Here is an 18,641-nt window from a genome sequence, read left to right on the forward strand (position 1 = left end):
GAGGGAGAGCACGCACATGAGCAGGGGAGAGGCTGAGAGAGAAGAAGAAAGGATCCCAAGCAGGCTCCATGCAGTCAGCACAGAGCCTTACGTGGGGCTCGAGCCCATGAACCGTGAGATCATTACCTGAAATCAAGAGTCAGATGCTTGACTGAGCCACCCTGACACCCCAAGAGCAATAGCTCATAAGCATCATGCCACAGAACCTCTTGATTTGGGACTCTAATCAGCCAATTTAATGTAGTATGATAAATGCTAAGCTGAGGTGTTCCAAAGGTGAAGGTTTTCCTCTGTCTGACATTTCCCATTACAATGAACTCCAAGGGAGGGTCTCGGTTCTTTTGATATATGAGATTTTGGCTCTCTTGTGCATGGCTTGAAATAAAGGGGTATACTGGGCTTCTGGGCTTGGGGATGCATTATGAGAACCTCACGTCAAAATAAAGTATTAATCTCAGTCCCTTGGTAGTTGGAAAACAATGTTCCTGAACCCTGCACTCCTAGATATTTTATCTTCTAAAGCACCCAAGGGGTCTGGAGGATCTGCTGGATGCTTGGGGGTGAGGGGGAGATTTGAGGGCACTTGGCCTTGTCAAAGAATAATGGGAGTATTCCCAGGAGCTATCAGAGGCTGGCTGCTGAGCTTCTGGAACAGCCCTGGCTGGTGGGAGGCTTTCTGAGCCCGGGCCAGGTGGCGGACCCGTCGCCGCTGCTGTAGCCAGTAGAGCATCTCCACCTTGTCATGCTTCATCTTGTCCAAGTACCGCCGCCCCTTAAAGGTCACTGGCTCACCAAAAACTAACTCAATCTCCTCCAGGAGGGAAGCCAGAGGGGTCTGCACTAGACTGATCTTTCTGTGTAGGTGGCTGCGGAACCGATTCTCCTCCAGGAAGCGACTCAGGTCCATGTCAGTCTTTTGGAAGAAGCGGTTGGGGTCAGAGGCTTGTCGCTCAAACCATTCCAGTTTCCCCATCAACATTTCCCGCAGCTGAATGGGTTTCAGGGCTTGCTCCCAGGCACTCACCAACGAAGGCAGCTGCCTCAGACGAGCGTTGGAGCTGTACTTGATGGCCATGTCCAGCCGATCCTTGTCCGGGACCTCAAGCATGGACCACAGCCGCTCCAGATGCTTCTGCAGATTCAGGATTTTGTAGGGTTCTCCCAGGGGGCCGCTCCTCTTAGTTCCTAGCCTGTGCCCCAGCACGGTGTTCCAGTCCCACTCTCCTGGCACAAAGTCTGGTTCTTCATCTTCCTGCAAGGGAGGTGGGCGCCGAATCTTTATGGACTCTCTGACAGGGGCCTTGACCTCCACAGGAACATCCTCTTCATACATTTGGAAGATGACGTGGAGGAAATCCGTCTCCTGGCTGGTGAGGTACTTGAAGTAGTCACTCACAGACAAGGTGGTTTTCCACCAGTTCACCCGTGAGGCTTTGTTTGACCACTTCTCCCAGCCTTTGCTTGCTTGCAGTGATGTGAGGGAGGATATCTTATCAGAGGTGGACTGTAACATGTTTGCTCTCTGGGAATAAAGTCCAGCTAACTTGGGATTGATGATGCGATACTGTTTTTCTTGATGTAGAAAGGCCGAGGACAGATACGTTGACCAGTCTTTATTGGCTGCAGGCTCAATGAGGGGTCCCTGGTCAAAAGAGAAGTGGTCAAGAGAGACACGGCTCATCAACTCCTTGTAGACCTCCCTGATGTTATTGCCAACAAAGCAACCAACATCCATTTCCTCAATAAGTTTGGGTTCTAGTTCACCAGCCAGGTGGTTGTATAGAACTCCGGCCCTGTCAATGTGGAAGGAGTCCAAAAAGTTTCTCTCAGAGACCTGCACAGCAGCTGCTTGGACCACAACCTGATTTCCTAGCTTCAAAGTAACAGTCACCGGCTGTGGTTGAAATGGAAGGGATTTGGGGCACTGGAGGCCGCACTGCCCAGTGGCTTCTTCCTCTTCGAGGCCCTTCGACATTCTCTGCAGCTCCTCCAGGCGATGCGCTGCAGCTGGGCGGCGGGTCAGGGCCCCTGCGAGTGGGGGCAGGCCTGTGTCCAGTGATGAGTAGTGAGTCCTCTCCAATTTCATGTTATTTATCATCTGCTTCAGGTCCTCAGCCACCGTGTCCCCTGCCAGCTCTGGTTTGCTCTCTGGAGCCAGGACCAACGGGGTTAAGGGGCGAGGGGGGAGTGGAGGGACGCCCAATTCATCTGCTAGCTTCCAGCCCTCCCGCAGAGAGGGCATGGACTGGCCCCTCTGGAACTGGGAGCAGAGGGGCAAGTGGGAGGTAGGGGGAGCCCCGCTGGTGGGAGTCACAGAGTACCTGGGCGGTGACACAATCTGTGCGGAACTGAAGTCGCTTTCTCTCTTCTTCTGCACGGAGGACAGCCATTGGAGAGGCTTCTTCTTCTTCAGTTGCGGGATGGACTTCAGTTCCTTCAGTGGATCCAGTTCAGGCTCACTGAGAAACTCCCGCGGGCGGCTGAGTTGGATGAGATAGTTCAGGTTGAGGGGGCAGCACGGTACTTGGGCGAAGCCGGAGCTGTGAAGCAATGGGCTAGGGAAAAGCTTGAAAGCCCCAGTAGAGCCTGCAGGGCGCAGCTTGTGCATGCCGCGGTGGGCCTGCTCTATCTTCAGCAGGGTGAGGAAGTCGGCGAGCAAGCAATGATAGACCTCAGGGCTGGTAAGAAAGATTGTGCAGTCCTTGGCGAGCCTGGCGGTCAAACGGGTGAGCGTGGCGGATTCAGTGAAGACACTTGCGGGGGTCGACAGGGTGTTCAGCAGGTGCAGGTAGTGTAGGAAAAGCTGCTCACTGCTGAGCAGCACGTAGACCTGGAGTCGCTTTCGCAGTCTCTGGTTGTTCAAGTGGTTCAGACTAGGTTCGGTGGGAGGCTCCTGCCAGCTGCACTTGAGCTCGTCCAGGATGACCTGAGTGAAACGGAGACGACCTTCGGTAGGCACGCGCACCGCCAGCCCACTATTGGCCAGCCTCTCGGCCACCTGGCGGCACAGAGACTCCGCCGTCAGCCGTGAGACCGGCAAGGGCAGCAGCATGGGCACCTCCGGCGGAAGGCGCTTCTGAGATTCTGAGCATGTCGCCTTGCGGGGGAAGAGCGACAGCGGACACAGCAACCGGTGGTAAAACCGCTGGAGCTCGGGGTCCGGCTTATAGGGCTCCATTTTAGCGCTGGCGGCACAGGTGGTCTGGCCAGAAGAGCGCCGGAGGATACTAAGGCAACCAGGGGTCACTAAGGCAACCAGGGGGTCGGATGGCCCGAGTGCGCCTGCGCAGCCGGTGAGTGCCAAAGCTAGACGTGCGGGAGGGGTGTTACGTGCGCGCGCACCAGGAGGCGGGGCAAAATGTGACTTCCGAGGCCCCGCCTCTCCGCGACGCAGTTGGAGGTTTGCATCCGAGACCTCGAGCAGTTCGGGTCTTCTGGCAGGTGACTGGGTCCGGGATGGCTTCGGACTCCGGGGACCGCGGGACCGCCTGCACGGTGAGGGTCGAGGCCTCGTGTGGGAGCCTCTCTGGGCAGAGAGCCTCGGACCCCGGGGTTAACGCAGGAAGAAGGGAAAGAGTAGGCACCTGGGGCGGGGCCTGGGACCTCCCCGGAAAACCGCTTCGAGACTTGCGGGGCTCTTGGCGTTGACGTTGGAGGGTTGGGGTGTTGGTCCCGGAACGATCATGACTGATAATGAGGGCGCTTGAGGAGGGGTCACGTGAAGACGTTTTCCTAGGCCTTCGGGGCGGCCACAGGGGAGGTAATGAAGCAGGGTCACGCAGAAGGGGTCCCCAGCTCTCATCTGCGCGTCCCTGACGCCCTTGCAGCTGGAGTTCGCGGTGCAGATGACTTGTGAGAGCTGCGTGGACGCGGTGCGCACGTCCCTACAAGGGGTGGCAGGTAAGAGCCAGAAAAACTGCGGACAGTCTTGAGGCCTCTGGAAGGAGCCGGCAAGTCTCTTGGACCAACCCTACTCCCATTTACAGGTGTAGAAATTGAGACCCAGAGACAGGAAGGAATGTTCTCAGAGTCATACGGAGATGCAGAGGCAGAGCCTAGAGTGCAGATCTCAAGCCTGCCCTGCCAGAGCCCTCTACCGGCCCTGACACACTGGTATTGTGCATCTCAGGTGCCCAGGGAATGAGGAGCTAGGCAGAGGATAGATAGCCCCACCTACAGAGGGCGTTCCCTGGATACGGCGGCGGCTCTTGCTTGCCCAACAGCATAATCTTGACAACGCAAACAGCAGCCTTGGCCGTGTTCCATCCCAGGCAGCTCCTGATTCTTATAAGCCAGTTAGCTGGTCTGGAGGTGACCTTGCACAACAGAAATATCTGAGAGGGCAAAGGCACTGGGAACTGCCTTCCTTTGATTCTGTTAAATGTTCATCCAGTCGTTCAGCAGGTATGGACCAGACACCGGGGGCTTTTCAGGGAGAAGTGTTCACAAATGTTTCAGACACAGTCTGCCCTCAGGTAATGATAAGCATGGAAGCCTTGCTCATGGAAGAGCAGTTCTGAGAGGAGATGAATGAGATGGGTTCTGAAGCTAGGGCAGTGATGGCACTTAGCCTGTATAGGGCAGCAGTAGTGGGTAAGGGTATGTGCTCTCGAGTCAGAATGTTTGTGGTCAGATCTCCTCTTTGCCACTGAACGGCACTTAGACTTCATGCATGTTACTACTTGGGCCTGTTTCTTCAGCATTTAAATGGCCATAAGCTACTCTTCAGGACTGTCATGAAGAATAAGTTAGTTAATACATGTAAAGCACTTTAGAAAAATCTTTGGCATGTAGTGAGAGCTCACTAAATCTTGGAAATTATGAGAGGAAGGGCTTACAGGTGGCAATCTGATTGGGCAGAGGCATTCGGGGACAGATATTGAAGCAGAGGGAGAGAGAGAGAGAGAGAGAGAGAGAGAGAGATTTGCCCTCTCTGGGAGGCCTGGGGCTTTGGAGAAGAGGGTTCTGCTCTTCTCGTAAATAAGTGGGAGAAGCTCCAAGCCCAAGGCTCACTTCCTTGAACCCTTGTAACACGTCCTAGAGTTCCCTGTGGTCTTATGTTTTCTTTCTTACTAGGCTTTGAGCTAAACAAGGGCTGGCCTGGCCTCACTCTGCACCAGCTGCACTGAATCTTGCTCAGCTGGGGAGCCAGCCTTCTTGGTTCAGACCAAGGTCAAGAGTTGAGGAAGTGCATAGTTACAGGGAGCTTCCCACCGGGGCCCTCCCACTTGAGAAGCAGAGAATCAGCTCTTAGGAGACCCCAGAAGAGGAACCCACTTGCATGGAAGCCAGTCCATCAGAAAGTCTTGTCTGCTGTATATCTAAAATATATTCAGAAGTTAGCCTCTCTTTTTCCATACATTGGCCTTCACACCAATCCAGGTCACCTTAGCTCTCCCTGAACCACACAAGAACCTCATCTTTGTGCTCCCTGTTGCCTCTGTAGCCCCCTCCAATAGCTTTTCCATACAAAAGCCAAGGTGATTTTTAAAATTGTGACTTAGATGATATCACTGCCCAACTTAAAATCCTCCAGAAGTAATAATGTTTGAGAGCGTCCCATGGGCCAAGCACTGCTCATTTAGGCCTTTAATATTTCTCTGAAGAAGGTAGTAGTATCTCCATTTGCAGATGAACAAACCGAATAGAAAACTCGACAGAAAGGTTGAGTAACTTGGCTAAGGCCACACATCTAGTATGTGGCAGACTCAGAATTTCAACTCCAGAGGCCACATTCTTTTTTTTTTTTTTAACGTTTGTTTATTTTTGAGACAGAGACAGAGCATGAACAGGGGAGGGGCAGAGAGAGAGGGAGACACGGAATCCGAAACAGGCTCCAGGCTCTGAGCTGTCAGCACAGAGCCCGACGTGGGGCTCGAACTCACGGACCGTGAGATCATGACCTGAGCCGAAGGCAGACGCTTAACCCACTGAGCCATCCAGGCGCCCCCAGAGTCCACATTCTTAACCACTATACACTGTGGCTTCTCCCAGTGGCCTCCCGTTGCATTAAAATTAAAATCCAGATTCTTTCCTTTTGGGCCTTGCTTGACTGGTCTCCACTTACAGCTTCATATCTAACTATTCACTTACTTACTTAATTTATTTATTAGAGACAGAGAATATGCATGAGCAGGGAAGGACCAGAGGGAGAGAGAGAATCTTAAGCAGGTTCCATGCCCAGTGCGGAGCCCAAAGCAGGACTAAATCTCATGACCCTGAGATCATGACCTGAGCCAAAATCAAGAATTGGATGCTTAACCAACTGAGCCACCCTGGCACCCTGTATCTGTTTACTCTCAGCTCTAGCCACATTGGCCTTCCTCTCTTCTTAGAACATGTCAGTGTTGTTCCTGCCTCAAGGTCTTTGCCGGCGTTGTTCCCTCTGTTGGAATACTCTTACCTGACTACATTCAGGCCTTCACTTAGAGGTTCAAGGAGACCTTCCTTGACCAGTCTAAGTGGCTTGCCCCGCATTTGTTCCCTATCACCTGTTTTCATTGATCACGCTTTTCACTATCTGAAACTCTGTTGTGTGTGTATTGGGCATTTGTGGCCCTGCACTGGAACACGTGCCATTTCATGGGTCAGAGATGTGACCTGACTTGTTCCCTGTTTATTTGCACTGCCTGGAACATGGCACGTGGCAGGTGCTTAGTGTATGCTGGTCAGTTAAGGCAAATAAAAAAGTTTCTCACCCTGTGTGCTTATCTGAGCCCCAGGAGCCTCAGAACATCAGCCTTAGGGGGCTCAACCTTACTTTCTGTGGGGCAAGGGGACCAAACATCAGCTTTGGGGCTGGACAGGCTGCCTTCCAAGCCAGTGGTGACCCCCTCCTGGCCTCGTCTCCTCACCTGCCAGATGAGGACAGTATCATCATCCTGATGTGTGTCAGACAGAGCACAGCTCTTGGCATACCCTGGAGTCAGACCACAAGAGTTCCCCCATTACCCTCCCTGTACCCCCTTTGCAGCCATTGGCATCCAAAGGCATCTCTAAGTGGACCCAGAGTGCCCAACGCTTCACAGCTACCTGGTGGCTCAGGATAAAATTTTGTTTGAAGTGAGGGCCAGTTTGGTAATTGGAGGATTTTCTTCTCACAGAGTCACCCTGTACTTGCAGGAGAGGGGATGCATATGTTACGTCTGATGTCTTACAAATTCTGCCCCTCCCCCGCTCCCCCAACAGTGTCGCTGCTGCTGCAGGGGATCCGAAGACACAAGCCTGTGAGAGAGATTCCTGTCTCTTAGGTGCTACCTCTCCCTGATGGCATTTCCCAGTTTTGCCCCCTGGGCTGTTATTCCCATCTCTGCCTGATGGTTAATCCACAGGGAGTCTGGCTTCGGAGTCTGGCTTCTCCCACAGCCTGTGAGCTCCCTGAGGACAAGGACCAGCGCTCTTCCTGACCCTGGCCTCCTCCGTGCCTAGCACACATTTGTTGAAAGAATATGGAGGAGGGAAACCAAAGATGAAGGGAAAACCAGTAGTCCGTGTAGCTTTCAGTTCACAGGGCACCAGCTCAAAAGGGTGAAATGGCTTATTTAACCTTTGTTCTCTGGATGGCCCACGGCTCCCCTGGGCTTTACCCTGCAGAGCAATGGACACATTTACTAAGTTGAAAGCAGAATGGTGGAAGTCCTGCAGGTGAAAGCTGCATTATAGTTCCCAACCCATCACCCGTGTGCTGGCTAAGGGTTTGAGAGCTCTCTGAAAAGGCTTGGGAGGGCCAAATATCTGAATGAAAGAGAAGCCCCTTCTCTTCCTTCTTTGAGTCGGCTCAGTGGCCCTCAAAGCTAGGCGTGGGTCAATCATCCCGCAGTCTGTGTGTACATAGGGTCACTTCAGGGATTTGGAGGGCACCTGAGACACACTGACTTTGGAGGCTGACCCCTGTGGACCACACAGAGCTCCTGCACTCACAGGGGACTGTAAGCAGTGCAGCGTGAGTTACTTGGGGGAAAAGGGAGCTCCTACAGGAGGACAGAGGAGGGGCTGCTTCTCAGGGTGAGCGGAGTGTCTGGGCAGGTTTCCAGAGCTAGGCTGCCTGAGATGAATTCCAGTTCCCTGATTTACTACACCGTGCATTTGAGCAAGGTTCTTAAGTCTCTGCAGTTTTCTCATCTGTAAAACAGGGATGTTAATACCCACCTCACAGGGTGACTTGAGTATCAAATGAGCTAATATGGGTAGAGTATAAAAAGCCCACAGTACATGTGTGGAAATGTTAGCTCTCATGATGATGGTGATAGCACCCCCCCCCCTTTTATTTATTTTATTTTATTTTATTTTATTTTATTTTATTTTATTTTATTTTAGGGAGGGAGCACATGTGCATGCAGTAGGGAGGGGCAGAGGGAGAGAAAGAGAGAGAATCTCAAGCAGGCTCCACTCTCAGCACAGAGCCCAATGCAGGGCTCAATCTCTTGACCCTGGGATCATGACCTGATCCAAAATCAAGAGTTGGACACTCAACCGACTGAGCCACCCAGGTGCCCCAGCCCCCCGCCCTTTTAAATTAATTTACTTTGAGAGAGAGGGAGAGAACAGGAGCAGGGGCAGAGTGAGAAGGAGAGAGAGAGAGAACCCCAAGCAGGCTCCATGCTGTCAGTGTGGAGCCTGACATGGGGCTCGATGTCACAAAATGTGAGATTTTGAGCTGAGCCCACACCAAGAGTCTGACATTTAACCACCCAGCCCCCCCTTTTAGGTGTGTGTGACAGTTTTGTTGATATGTAATTCAGATATCCTAAAATACACCCATTTTAAGTATACAATTCAGTGGTTTTTAATATGATCAGGGTTGTGCAGCCATCACCACTATCAATTGTACATTTCATCCCCTCATGAAGGAATTGTACACTTTGGCGATCACCCTCCTAATCTCCCACCCCCCAATCTGTTGTCTCTATAGGTTTTCCTATTTTGGACGTTTTGTCCATAATGGCATCATCTAATGTGTGGTCTTCTGTGACTGGTTCTCACTTAACATGATATTTTCTAGGTGCATCCCTGTGGTAACATTATCAGCTCTTTGATTCCTTTTTATCTCTTTATGGTTGAGAAATATTCCATTGTATTGATGCACATTTCCTTTTTTTTTTTTTTTTTAATGTTTGTTTAGTTTTGAGATAGTACCAGCGGAGGAGGGACGGGGTTGGGGGGGGGGGGGTGGGACAGCGGATCCGAAGCAGGCTCCACGCTGACAGAAGTGAGCCTGATGTGGGGCTCGAACCCATGAACCATGAGATCATGACCTGAGCCTAAGTTGGACGCTCAATCGGCCGAGCCACACGGGCGCCCCTGGATACACATTCATCAGTTGATGGGCATGTGGGTTGTTTTCTCCTCTGGGCTATCATAAATAATGAAATACTGATGGCCCACTTTTATGAAAACATCTTAAGTAATTACCTGTGTTTCTTAAGTTACAAATAACTCCTGGCTTATAACAGGGACACACAATAACCCTGGAGGTCGCGTGGCATTATCCCCACTTTATTTATAAAGACACAGACTCAGAGAGGTCGAGGGCCTTTAACAGCCAGCAGGCAGCTTCCCAGCTTGCCTCCAGCTGTGGGGAGGTTGGTGAAGATGAGGATGGGGTGTCAGCCCTCTGCTGCCCGTGCCCCCCCTCTCCCCACAGGTGTCCAGAGTGTGGAGGTTCAGTTGGAGAACCAGATGGTCCTGGTGCAGACCACCCTGCCCAGCCAGGAGGTGCAGGCCCTTTTAGAAGGCACAGGGCGGCAGGCGGTGCTCAAGGGCATGGGCAGCGGCCTATTGCGTGAGTAGCCGCTACAGCCCTGGCCTTGGCTTCTCTGGGAGGGAGGGGGCTGGTACACATCTAAACGGTAGGATTTGGGGGTTGGGGGTTGAGGTGGCCTTGGGGAAGGCATGAGAGTTATGCGGGGCTCTCTCCTTGCCCTTTTTGAGCTGATGAAGGTGTGGGGCTGAGGTGGCGAGCCAGCCCAGGTGTCTTGATACCTTGCAGAGAATCTGGGGGCAGCAGTTGCCATTCTGGAGGGGCCTGGCCCTGTGCAAGGGGTGGTGCGCTTCCTACAGCTGACCCCTGAGCGCTGCCTCATCGAGGGGACCATTGATGGCCTGGAGCCTGGGCCGCACGGACTCCACGTCCATCAGTTTGGGGACCTCACAGGGAACTGCAGCAGGTAAGTTATCTGTAACTTCCCCGGTGGCATCTTCATTCCCCCAGTTGTGCACCCACTCCGTGCAGAGGCTGTGTTCGGCCGTCTACACAGGCTTTCACACTTGTTCCTCACAAGTACTGTAAGGCATATACACACACACCCAGTCTACAGATGAGGAAACTGAGGCTCAGTCAAAGGCCCCAGGGCACGTACATGGTAGGGTGGGATTTGAACCTTGATATTCCTGCTCGTAGCCACCTTACTGCCTCTGAGAAGGAAGTAACTCCTACTAGACACAGAAAGGCAGGTCTTCATGTCATGGTGTTTGTCATGCTGTGATGCCATTAGTTGCTTACTCATCTGTGTCTCCCCCAAAAGTTTATTGAGGGCAGAACCCACATCTGATTCTTCTCAGTGCCCTCAACCCAGAGCCTGGTACGGAGTAAGTCTGTTTGCTGAGTGAGTGGGTGAAATAAATAGAGAGGATGTCCTGCGAGCCACTGTTTTGCTGCCCTCCTGCTTACCTTTTGTTCTTAGCTGTGGAGACCACTTTAACCCTGATGGAGCATCTCATGGGGGCCCCGAGGACTCTGACCGGGTAAGTGTCCATCTGGGTGAAGTTTAGGCTGCAGGGGGGGCCCGAGGCCTCAGGCAGGGCAGGTTGCTCCTGGGGCGTTAGCAGACAATTCCATTTTGGTGGGGTCCCCTCATTTTATTTTGTTCCAATTTAGAAACATTGACCCTCCCTGTGGTTGAGGCCTGACCCCAAGAGCTCACAGTCTGGTGAGGGAGACCCTTGAGGACCCCATGGTTGCAGAGCAGTGAGATGACCCTTGCAGGAGTCTGCGGGAGGCCCCGGGAGCCCAGGGCAAGCACCCGATCCGGCCTGAACCCAAGGACATGGGCAGTAGGAGAAAGCTTTCTGGAGAACTGAAGGTGTGGAAGTTGAAGATTTTGCCTGAACTAAAAAGGCCATTTCTGATGGTGCAACTCCCAGCTTGGAGTTTTGTTTTTCACCAGAGAATTGTTTCCCGTCGGCAGTGAGTTCTATGCTGCCTTGGTTTTTGCTTATCTGAGTATTGCTTGTTCTGTTAGTTATTCCACAGTTTCCTGTAAGTTAACTCAGGTTTTTCCTTAGGTAAATTGGGTTATTTTTTAATTTTTTATTATTTTTTAATTTTTGTTAATGTTTATTCAGTTTTGAGAGACAGAGGCAGAGCATGAGCGGGGAAGGGGCAGAGAGAGAGGGAGACACAGAATCTGAAGCAGGCTCCAGGCTCTGAACTGTCGGCACAGAGCCTGACGTGGGGCTCGAACTCACGGACCGTGAGATCATGACCTGAGCCGAAGCCGGACGCTCAACCGACTGAGCCACCCAGGCGCCCCAGATTGGGTTATTTTTAATGCTATAATCTATCATGGAAGGTTTCAAACATTCCAAAGGAGAGAAACTTGTCCTAAACTCCCGTGTCCCTATCACCCAGTTTCAACAGTGACTAATTCATGGCCAGTGTTTTTTTTTTTTTTTAATGTTTATTTTTGAGAGACAGAGACAGAGCATGAGTCGGGGAGGGGCAGAGAGCAAGGGAAACACAGAATCTGAAGCAGGCTCCAGGCTCCAGGTTGTCAGCACAGAGCCCGACATGGGGCTTGAACTCACAAACGGTGTGATCATGACCTGAGCCGAAGTCGGACGCTTAACCGACTGAGCCACCCAGGTGCCCCATGGCCAGTCATTTTTCATCTACACCTCCAGCCTTTCTCCACCATTATTTTGAAGCAAATCAAGACATCGTTTCATGTAATTAAGGTCGGTTTATTTTTAACAAGAAACCTAATACTGCCACAGAGAATGGAAAACCAGTACTTGTAGCCATAAGAGCAGGGTCATTGCAAAAATGACCATTGGAGGCCAACTAAACGTTAGTGCAGTCCTGCTGGGTTCTGGCCTGCAAGGTCTGAGAACTGAGGAAGGCCTGCTTTTTCTCCTTTATGTGGAGATTAGTGAATGTTAGAGAAGGTGTTGAAGACTGAATTAAACCTTTGTCCTGGGTGTCATCCAGGATGATTGCCCTCACTCAGGGATTTAATGTTTCCTAACACCCGGTCACATCTCCTTCACTTCTGGGGTATGTGTTCCCTCTGTACTCGGAGATTCAGTACCAGGGCAGGCTCTGGGGCCTGGTCCCTCTCCCGGGACCTGGCAGCCCCTCTTTACACCCTCCCAGGACTCACAGGCTTCCTGGATTTGTAATTTCTATCTGATGAAGGTTTGTAGCCTTCTGGCACAGGACAAATGAAGCTATGGTACATGTTTCTTAACTCATGTACCTGATTTCTTGGACTTTTGACAGCTCCCTCACATTTCCAATGGTCAAAAGTTTGACTCCTTTCCCCTCCCACCCTGGGAAGCCAGAGAAGGGTTTCTGTCGGGTCCACTGTGTGGTGCTGTGTTTGTGTCCCGTGTAGCAGTGATCTATCACTGTGAATCAAATCATTCCCAACTTGGGGGTTTAAAACAACAAGCATTCATCTCCATTTCTCCGGAGCAGGAACATGGGTGCAGCTTAGCTGGGGGCCTCTGGCTTGGGGTGACTATAATCAAGGTGTTGGCTGGGGCTGCAATCATCGCAAGGCTCATGTCACTGTTGACAGGCCTTGGGTCCTCCCTGGCTGTTGGCCAGAGACATCAGTCCTTTGCCACGTGGGCCTCTTCCTAGGGCAGCTCACAACACGGCAGCTGGGCTTCCCCCAGAGCGAGTACGCAAGAGAGGGCATCCAAGACGGAACCATTCTATCTTTGTAACCTAGCCTCGTAAGTGATGCTAGGTCTAGCACGTGCACAGTGGAAGAACACAGAGGGACGTCAGTACAGGGAAGGTGCATCTTAGAGCACCTCGAGCCTTGCAAGGTGATGCGCAAGAATTAAGCAGGTGAAGAACAGAGAGTGGGAATGTCAGGCACAGATGGGTGGGGGTGGGGGTGGGGGCGACTCCATAGACAGAGGCCCTGCGGCATGAACCAACAGGGAGCAGTTGGGAACTGGCAGCCCTATGTCTTTAGGGAGTGGAGACCGGAAGGGTGAGAGACCAGCTTGCAGCCTTGCTGTAGCCCAGGCCCCCTCAGGGCGGGGGATGAGAAGGGGCTGGGGCCAGCTGCTCTACTGTCCACAGGTCCTTGATAGAGATAAAGACTTGAGCAAGAGCTGGGCTGCCAAGGCTGCCATGGTGACTGACAAGTTCCTTTTGGATTTCTGCATCTGCTTTTGCCCAGCTGCAAGTGAATTCAGTGAGGGGGTTTACACCAGAGCCTGGCTGTCCCTTTGCACCTCTCCTAACTGGTCCCCAAGCTGCCTTCCCTTCTCTTGCCTCCCCCCAATCCTTCCTCTTCATGCGCTGTGCTAGAGGTTGCCCCAAAGCACAGAGTAACCATGCCATGCCCCTGCCCAAAGCCCTTCTTGGCTCCCCAGCTCCTAAGGGCATAGACCCTGGCCAGCTGCTTGGTGTGACATTCAAGGCCCTGCGGCCCAGTTCTACTTGCCCAAGTGCAGGGGCAGGAGTGGACCGTGCTGCTGGGTCATGCCTCTTGAGCCGTATTGCTAGGCTGCTTGCTCTCTCAGCCCAATCCTGAAGATGCTCGTCAAGGCTCAGTATCACCTCCCCTTCCTTGATCTTTCTGCCATAAAGGCCCCCACCGCAGGATAACAAAAAGTGCCAGGTGTAAGCAGCAGATGTCTCTCTGGAAAACAAGATAAAGCAGAAGTGGCACTTCTTGCTGCTTGTCACCCCCGTCCCCCAGTGACCTGCTCTGTGACCATTCTTCACAGCAAAGCCACGTGCACCAGCCCGCACAGGCACAGGCACTTGCTTCTGCCTAAAGCGTCCGATTGGGCACAATTTATCTGTACAGACGTGGGCTTCCGTGACTTACCAGTAAGGTCCAGTCACCTGCAAACCTACTCACTGCCGTACTAACTCTGTGTTTCATAATCGCTAGTCTGTTCGACGTCTGTCTCCCCACCATGCTTCGAGCTCCTTGAGGGTGAGGACTGCATGTGCACGCTACAGCATGCCAGCAAAGTGTGTCTGATGGAGGAAGTGCTTGGTATATGTGTTAGGACATTTTTTATTACCTTCAAAGGGAAAAGGTAGGCAGAGCCAACTTCTGGGGGAGGGCGGGATAGGCTCCTTGCTCCCTGTGTTTCTTCTCTGTGTTCCTGGAGGCTGGGAGTCAGGGACCAGTGCTGGCTGCTTCCTGTGGTCAGAAAGCCAAACCTGGCCAACTTAAGCCCAGGGGCATTGCATGCAGACCGCCAAGGGCTTAGAGTCAACAAGAGGCTGGAGAACGGGGCTTGTAAAGAAGAAGGAACCAGGCTGGCTTTTGAGGCTGGGTTGCAGGGAGGGTGACAACCTTGTAGGAGAAACAGTCTGGTCCAGTGGGCATGACTTCCTAGGAAGGGGGTCACTGGCCGGGATTTCAGTCCCAGGGAGGGAGCATCTAGTTGCCATCCTGTGTCCTGGGCCATTCCTTATCTTACCAGACTGCACCCAGAGGAGGGCACTGATACTTTTGGGGAAGGGGAATCAGATACTGGGAAGCCAGAAGCTGGCGGCTGTGCCCCATGTGCCCCTCTCCTCACCCCTGTATGTCACCGCAGCACCGAGGAGACCTGGGGAATGTCTGCGCTGACACTGATGGCCGAGCTGTCTTCAGGATAGAGGATAAGCAGCTGAAGGTGAGGTGGAAAAGGGGGTGGGGACCTTTCCTAACAGGTCCACTGTCTGAGGCTGTTATCTGCCCTCAAAGGTGTGGGATGTGATTGGCCGAAGCCTGGTCATCGATGAGGGAGAAGACGACCTGGGCCGGGGTGGCCATCCCTTATCCAAGGCCACAGGGAACTCAGGAGAGAGGTGAGTGATGCCACCCCCGGCAGGAGGCTGTGCTGTGCCAGCGGTGCACGGGCAGCCCTGGAGGAGCCAGACCAGTTTGCAGCACCCGCTCCTGACCACACATTCTTCCTCAGGTTGGCCTGTGGCATCATTGCACGCTCCGCTGGCCTTTTCCAGAACCCCAAGCAGATCTGCTCCTGCGACGGCCTCACCATCTGGGAGGAGCGACACCGGCCCATCGCTGGTGAGGGACGGAAGGAGCCGGCCAAGTCCCTTGCCCACCTCTGAGCACGGCCTCAGCCTCGGACGTGTGACTGTTCTCCCAGCTGAGCACCTCCACTTGCAGAGAGTGGGCAGGGAGGCCCTGCTTGCCCAGTCCCAGGAGAACTCGGGTACAGGGTGTGGGGTTGCTGTGATGGCCCCTTGGCAAATTAAAGTTTTATTTTCATACAGAACGTTGGCTTTTGTCCGTGTCCCAACAACGTCCCTTTATGGCCTTGGTGAACATAGTTCCCCTACCTGTCTCCTCCCTTTGAGGACCACCTCCTAGCTTCGGAGCCAAGCAAAACTGGATTCCGATCCACACACTTCCCGAGGGCTGCGTCCTCCTCCTCAGGGTCAGTGCTGGGCCCCAGCACTCCTATTTCTGTCAGGGCAGATCCTGCTTTAGTTCCTCCCTGTGGATGGACCTGTAACATAGGAATACGGGGGCTGCAGGCGGCCCTCTTCTCCCCGCCTTGTCAACTGAGTATCAGAAAAAGACTGTCTGCTGAGGAGAGGGATGAGGCAGACGCACAGGGAGAACCTGAGAGTTGTTGGATAATGCCAGAGGCTCCAGGGTCCCCACTCTGGGCCTTTCCTGTGGCCAGCTACTTCCTGACCGGGGGGGGGGGGGGGGGGGCGGTCAAGAGACACTCCTGGATTTTCCCCATGCAGCGCCCCCTCCCCCCTTTTGAAATTAATCTGGCTTGAGTTGATTTCTTTACTCACAAGTAAAAGACTCTTAATTAATAAAGTGCTTGGCGCAGAACGTGGCACATGGGAGGTCAAGGGAGCAGTGGCTGTGCATCTGAGGCCAAACGGGGCCCCTGGAAGCTGCCCAGCCAAGCCCCTCCTCTCACAGGGATGGCCAATATCCAAGGACTAATGTGTGGGGCCAGGGTTTCTGGGCCTCCCCACTTACCGTTTTGCCCCCCTACCCTTCCCCCCACTGGACCTTGTCATGCTTGCTCATCCATGACACAACTGGGGGTTTTTTGACACAGTGGACTGTCAGAATACAAACTTTGCCCCTTACCCTGCCTGCTTGGAACCGGGCAGGCGGTTTTACAGTTAGCTGGCCTTGGCTGAGATGTGCCTGGCTCTGCTCCCACTACCCCCGGCCTTGCCTGTTGCTCGGTCACGGCTGCTGGCTTTGCCTCCAGCCCCGGCCCTTGAACCCTGCTCTTTCTTGCCCTATGCTGCCAAACCTATGCTTGTTGCTTTCCAGCTCCCTTGATTCCTGGGAACCACCCTTTCAAGCATGGGGCCCGGGCTGTCTCCCCTATTCTCCCTCCAGAGCATTGCAAGAGCTGCTCCTGGATGCTGCCCACAGCCAGCCCCTGGCCTCCTCCCACCTCCCTTCTGGAGTGACAGCTGGAGTTAACCCTTTTATGACTAAACCTCTTAGCAAACTGAAGGGAGCAACACCCCCATTAGCTTTTCTCTCTTCTAAACCTTTTTCCCCCCATCTTCTAAACTCTTAAACATGTAGTGTTCAAACTTTGGTTTAAAACAGAACACTCTTCAAACATCTTGAAGGCCCAACGGTGACGCATATGTAGAAGAGCGGCCAAAGATGCTTAGCCCAGACTATAGGCCTTCCCAAAAGTCCTGGGGCTCCTGGGAGAACAGTGTGAAAATCTTTGCCAAATTCCATCATTTTTGTGTGAGCTCTCAATCTCTGCTATGTCCATAAACCATTTGTACTGTCATTTACCAGATACTTTTTAAAAGTTTTATTCAGGGGCCCCTGGGTGGCTCAGTCGGTTGAGCGTCTGACATCGGCTCAGGTCACAATCTCATGGTCCGTGAGTTCGAGCCTCGCGTCGGGCTCTGTGCTGATGGCTCAGAGCCTGGAGCCTGCTTCGGATTCTGTGTCTCCCTCTCTCTCTCTGCTCCTCCCCCGTTCATGCTCTGTCTGCCTTGAAAATAAATGAACATTTAAAAATAAATAAATAAATAAATAAATAAAAATAAAATAAGAGTTTTATTCACTTTTAAACTTCATTAAAAACGTAATCATATTAGGTAATACCCATATAGTCATTTATTAAGTCCTAGGCTCTTTTCTAAACATTTTACATGCAATACTTCACTTAATCCTCAAGATAATAACTGCACGGCAGCTTCTGTTATTATCCCACATTACAGATGAGGAAACTGAAGCACAGAGTGGCTATGTAACTTGTGTAAGGTCACACAGTAATGTGGCAGAGTCTAGGTTCAGACTTGTGGTCTGGCTCCAAGTCTATACTCTTAACCACTCTATTCGTGCTCTTGTAAAGTATGGAAAGTAAGATACATTTGTCATAAATAGAAGTTTGCTAGAAAAAGAGCATACATAGCAATTAAAATAAAAATTGTTCATCCACGAACTGCACCAACATTGTGTATAACTCCAGTGGCTTTGCACTGCATTTCAGGGAACCCAGACACTTTTTTTTTAAATATCTATTTATTTTGAGAGAGAGAGAACACAAGGAGGTGGAGGGGCAGAGAGAGAGGCAAAGAGAGAATCCCAAACAGGCAGTGCAGAGCCCAATGTGGGACTCAAACCCACCAACTGTGAGGTCATGTCCTGAGCTGAAATCAAGTGCTGGATGCCACCCAGGTGCTCCGAACCCAGACACTTCCTTTTGCCTCCTGTTTTGTCAGCCACCATTTTATTATTTTTTCTTCTGCCACAACTTTTTTTCAGTGGCGCCCAGCACCCAACCTCATTAGCCATGTCTTAGGGACCTCTTGTCTCTCCCTCCCTCTTCTCTCTGGGTTTTCCCCTCTGACAATTCCATTCATTCTGGGATTCCACACTGTGGGTTTGGAGAGCTGTGAACATTGAAGGAAACTTCTGTTTTCCCAAGTATGAGAACTTCTCCCCAGCTGAATCCCAGCCCAGGGTCCCCATTGGAGTCCCTCCTCGGAGCAGTGGCAGACCTCTTCTTGAGGACTCCTGGCTGCAGGTGGTGGTCCTTGGAAGAGATGGGGCTGTTTCCCAAGGCAAGTGCAACTCTGGCTTCTGAAAATCCTTTTCCCTGTTCCTCTTGTCTGTCTTCTCTGACTTTTCCACAACCGGTGGCTCTCAGGTGAGGGCTCTTGTGGTCCTTGGACCAGCAGCATGAGCATCCCCTGGAAAGGTTTGAAATGCAAATTTCAGGGCTTCACTCCAGACTTACTGAATCAGAAACTGTGGGTGAAGCCTGGAGATCTGTTATATTTTATTGTATTTTATTTGTAATTCTTTTTTTTTTAATTTTTTAAATGTTTATTTATTTTTGAGAGAAAGAGCGCGAGCAGAGGAGGGGCGGAGAGAGAGAGGGAGATGCAGAATCCAAAGCAGGCTCCAGGC

General features: G+C 52.1%; 2 protein-coding genes across 4 annotated transcripts; one reads left to right on the forward strand and one right to left on the reverse strand.

Moving 5' to 3' along the window:
• Positions 1-209: 209 nt before the first annotated feature.
• On the reverse strand, positions 210-3,259 carry CCDC87 (coiled-coil domain containing 87). Its single transcript, XM_007099271.3, is given in 2 exon segments — positions 210-648; positions 650-3,259. Coding segments are annotated over 2 exon segments (2,553 nt in total). The 5' UTR covers positions 3,179-3,259; the 3' UTR covers positions 210-624.
• Positions 3,260-3,358: 99 nt separating this feature from the next.
• Positions 3,359-15,489, forward strand: CCS (copper chaperone for superoxide dismutase). 3 transcript variants are annotated; one of them, XM_042958181.1, is made up of 9 exons: positions 3,363-3,495; positions 3,828-3,900; positions 9,644-9,781; positions 9,989-10,166; positions 10,683-10,743; positions 14,142-14,186; positions 14,803-14,880; positions 14,952-15,055; positions 15,169-15,489. In XM_042958181.1, exons 1-9 carry the CDS (start codon positions 3,457-3,459, stop codon positions 15,320-15,322), a joined length of 870 nt encoding a protein of 289 aa, XP_042814115.1. In that variant the 5' UTR covers positions 3,363-3,456; the 3' UTR covers positions 15,323-15,489. The 3 variants fall into 3 exon arrangements, with proteins under 3 accessions (XP_042814116.1, XP_042814115.1, XP_007091899.1); XM_042958182.1 differs by lacking the exon at positions 14,952-15,055 and having other exon boundaries at positions 3,359-3,495; positions 15,212-15,489; XM_007091837.3 differs by lacking the exon at positions 14,142-14,186 and having other exon boundaries at positions 3,365-3,495.
• The last annotated feature ends 3,152 nt before the right edge of the window (positions 15,490-18,641 follow it).

This window comes from Panthera tigris, chromosome D1 (genome assembly GCF_018350195.1).
Source record: "Panthera tigris isolate Pti1 chromosome D1, P.tigris_Pti1_mat1.1, whole genome shotgun sequence".
NCBI classification, from domain to species: Eukaryota; Metazoa; Chordata; class Mammalia; order Carnivora; family Felidae; genus Panthera; species Panthera tigris.

Excerpts from the sequence above, each read along its gene's own strand:
- CCS (XM_042958181.1), top strand. The coding sequence starts at position 3,457 with ATGGCTTCGGACTCCGGGGACCGCGGGACCGCCTGCACG. Across the intron at positions 9,782-9,988 it reads CATGGGCAGCGGCCTATTGC|AGAATCTGGGGGCAGCAGTT; the intron begins GTGAGTAGCCGC and ends GATACCTTGCAG. Across the intron at positions 10,167-10,682 it reads CTCACAGGGAACTGCAGCAG|CTGTGGAGACCACTTTAACC; the intron begins GTAAGTTATCTG and ends TTTTGTTCTTAG.